At 38.3% G+C, this 3338-nt stretch overlaps 1 protein-coding gene across 1 annotated transcript; it reads left to right on the top strand.

Annotated features, from left to right (window-relative positions):
- Positions 1-446: 446 nt before the first annotated feature.
- On the top strand, positions 447-1391 carry LOC308253972 (olfactory receptor 1E2-like; the record flags this gene model as incomplete). Its single annotated transcript, XM_080679760.1, has 1 exon — positions 447-1391. The coding sequence occupies one exon, from the start codon at positions 447-449 to the stop codon at positions 1389-1391; it is 945 nt and encodes a 314-aa protein (XP_080535886.1).
- Between the last annotated feature and the right edge of the window lie 1947 nt (positions 1392-3338).

Raw genomic sequence — 3338 nt, 5'->3', positions numbered from 1 at the left:
AAAAAAAAGAAAAATAAATCAATTGAAAAATACTCTTAGGTGAGGATTAACAAAACAACAACAACAACAACAAACAAACAAACACAAAAAAACAAAACAAAAACAAAACCTGTTAGAGTAGAAACCAATCATAGCTTCTGAGAATAAGTGCCCAGGGAGGTATCAGAAGAACCAGTGTGATCACATAGAAGAGATAAGAGTGTTTTAGAAGGGAGGAACATTGTTATATGTTAATTAATGAAAAATGAGAAAATAAGTTTGAAAAGTGGCTTAGATTTGGTGATATGTTATATTTGTGGTAACAGAGAGTGTTGTTACAAATAATGAGAATGAAATAAATTATTGCAGAACAACGAACAGACCATATATCATAGAAATATGTTCATTTTCACTCAGATTTTTAATGGACACTGTTAATTTTTTCCTAAAGATACAGGACACAGAACATGACAGGAAGAAATCAAACTATCATCTCATACTTTCTCCTCCAGAGCCTGCTGGTTGAGCCAGAGCAGCAAAACCTATTCTATGCCCTGTTCCTGGCCATGTATCTTACCACCGTCCTGGGGAACCTCCTCATCATTTTCCTGATTCGCCTGGACTCTCAGCTCCACACGCCCATGTATTTGTTTCTCAGCAATTTGTCTTTGTCTGATATCTGTTTCTCTTCAGTGACCATTCCCAAATTGTTGCACAACATGCAGAGCCAAGACCCATCCATCCCCTATGCAGGCTGCCTGACCCAGATGTACTTCTACCTGTTTTTTGCAGACCTGGAGAGCTTCCTCCTTGTGGCCATGGCCTATGACCGCTATGTGGCCATCTGCTTCCCCCTGCACTACACCACCATCATGAGCCCCAAGCTCTGTCTCTCCCTGGTGGTGCTGTCCTGGGGGCTGACCACGTTGCATGCCATGTTACACACTCTGCTCATGGCCAGGTTATGTTTTTGTGCCGACAATGTGATTCCTCACTTTTTCTGTGACATGTCTGCTCTGCTGAAGCTGTCCTGCTCTGACACTCGAATCAATGACTTGGTGATATTTATCACTGGAGGGCTTATTCTTGTCATCCCGTTCCTACTCATCATCACGTCCTATGCACGAATTGTGTTGTCCATCCTCAAGGTCCCTTCTGTTAGAGGTATCCGCAAGGCCTTCTCCACCTGTGGCTCCCACCTGACTGTGGTGTCACTGTTCTATGGGACAGTTATTGTTCTCTATTTATGCCCATCAGCTGATAATTCTACTGTGAAGGAGATGGTCATGGCTATGATGTACACTGTGGTGACGCCCATGCTGAACCCTTTCATCTACAGCCTGAGGAACAGAGACATGAAGGGAGCCTTGGGAAGAGTCTTTTGTAAAAAGAAAACTTCCTTCTTTATATGATGGTGAAACTTGGATTTTTATTTATTTATTAAATTTATTATGGTGCCATTGGTTAATATGATTTTATAGGTTTCAAGTGTACATTTCTATGATACATGCGATAAGATGAAATACTGCCATTTGCAACAGTATAGATGGGCCTTGAGATATCATGCTAAGTGAAATAAGTCAGACAGAAAAAGTTAAGAACCATGATTTCATTCATATGTGGGATATAAAATGGAATTCTTGCATAATTATATCCAGTGAGTATATTGATATTATCATTGGGATATTAACTATTCTCCTTTTTTAATATTGATCTTTTAAAAAAAATCTTTATGGTTGACATTATTACAGATGTCCCCCTCCTTACCCTGTTTCCCCCTTCCACCCGGTTCCTGCCCTGCTTCGGGCCTTCACCACCCTATTGTCTGTGTCCATAGGTAATGCATATAAATTCTTTGGTTAATCTCTTCCTGTCCCCCCATTCCCTCTTGAGATTCGTCAGTCAGTTCCATGTTCTCATGCCTCTAGTTCTATTTTATTGATCAATTTATTTTCTTTAGATCTCTTGTTCATTTATCTTGATTTTTAGATTCAATTGTTGATAGATATGTATTTATTGCCATTTTATTGAAGAACTAGCTCTTAGTTTTAGTTTTCTTTTTCTGGCTCTATTTCATTCATTTCTGATTTTGGCTGTTTCCTTACTTTTCTCACTCTGGATTTGGTTGGTTTCTTTATTAAGGTATATTCCCTCTAAGTCACTTTGATGAGACTTTTATTATTTTTATTTTTTAATCCTCACCCAAGGATATTTTTCCATTGATATTTTTAGAGAGAGTGGAAGAGAGGGAAAACGAGAGAAAAATGTCAATGTGAGAGAAACACATGGATTGGTTGCCTCCTACATGCCATAGGGCAGTGAAGGCTTCAGGCAGGGCCCAGGCCGAGGAGGACTCTGGAACTGAGGTATATTCCCTTGACCAGAATCGAACCCGGGACCCTTTGGTCCGCAGGCTGACCTCTATCCACTGAACCAAACCAGCCAGAGTGGAGTGGGACTTTTTAATGTTCCCCAGTGACCTAATATGCAGCAGAGTTTGAGGATCATTGACTTAGAGGGGGTCCCCCGCCTCTCTGTAAGGCTGGTGTCTTGCATCTCCATGTGTCTGGCCAGAGCAGTGAGCCTCAGCTGGCAGGGTCTTGATTGAGGGTGGGTTTTGTTTGTTATTATTTTTCTAGTTGCTTTAGGTGTAAAGTTAGATTACTTTTTTAGGATTTTCCTTGTTTCTTGAGATAGGCCTGTATTGCTCTGTACTTCCCTCTTAGAACTATTTTGACTGCAACCCATAGGTTTTGGAAACTTCTGTTTACATGTTCATTTGACTAAATGTAATTTCTGATTTTTTCTTTGATCCATTTGTTATTTAGTGGTATGTTGTTTGTGTTTTTTTCCAATTTACTTCCTGTAGTTGATTTCTAGTTTCAGTCAGACAAGATGCTTGATATGATTTCAATCTTCTCGAGTTTATTGAGACTTGTTTTGTGGCCTAATATGTGATCTATCCTGGAGAATGTTTTATGTGCACTTGAAAAGAATATGTATTAAGCTGTTTTTGTAAATTTATTAAGTTTATCTGGTCTAATGTGATGTTTAAGGCCATTGTTTTCTTATTGATTTTCTGTCATCTTCTCCCTTTATATCTGTTAAAGAAAATGACTGTGATTGAATTTTTATTATATTTTATAACTCTGTTGAAGTTCTTACTGATATCCTCTATTCTACTCCCAAGTTTGGTGAGCATCTTTATGACCATTACTTTGAATTCTTTTTGGGAAAATAACTTATCTTGTTCATTAGGGTTTTTTTCTTCTTTCTTCATTTAGAACATATTCCTATGTCTTCTCATTTTGTTTGACTATTTATGTTTATTTTTATAAATTAGATGAAATAGCTTTCTC

Source organism: Plecotus auritus, assembly GCF_963455305.1.
Source record: "Plecotus auritus genome assembly, chromosome: 7".
In the NCBI taxonomy this organism is placed as follows: Eukaryota; Metazoa; Chordata; class Mammalia; order Chiroptera; family Vespertilionidae; genus Plecotus; species Plecotus auritus.
The sequence above is the reverse complement of the archived record's forward strand: the minus strand, read 5'-3'. Positions and strand labels throughout refer to the sequence as shown.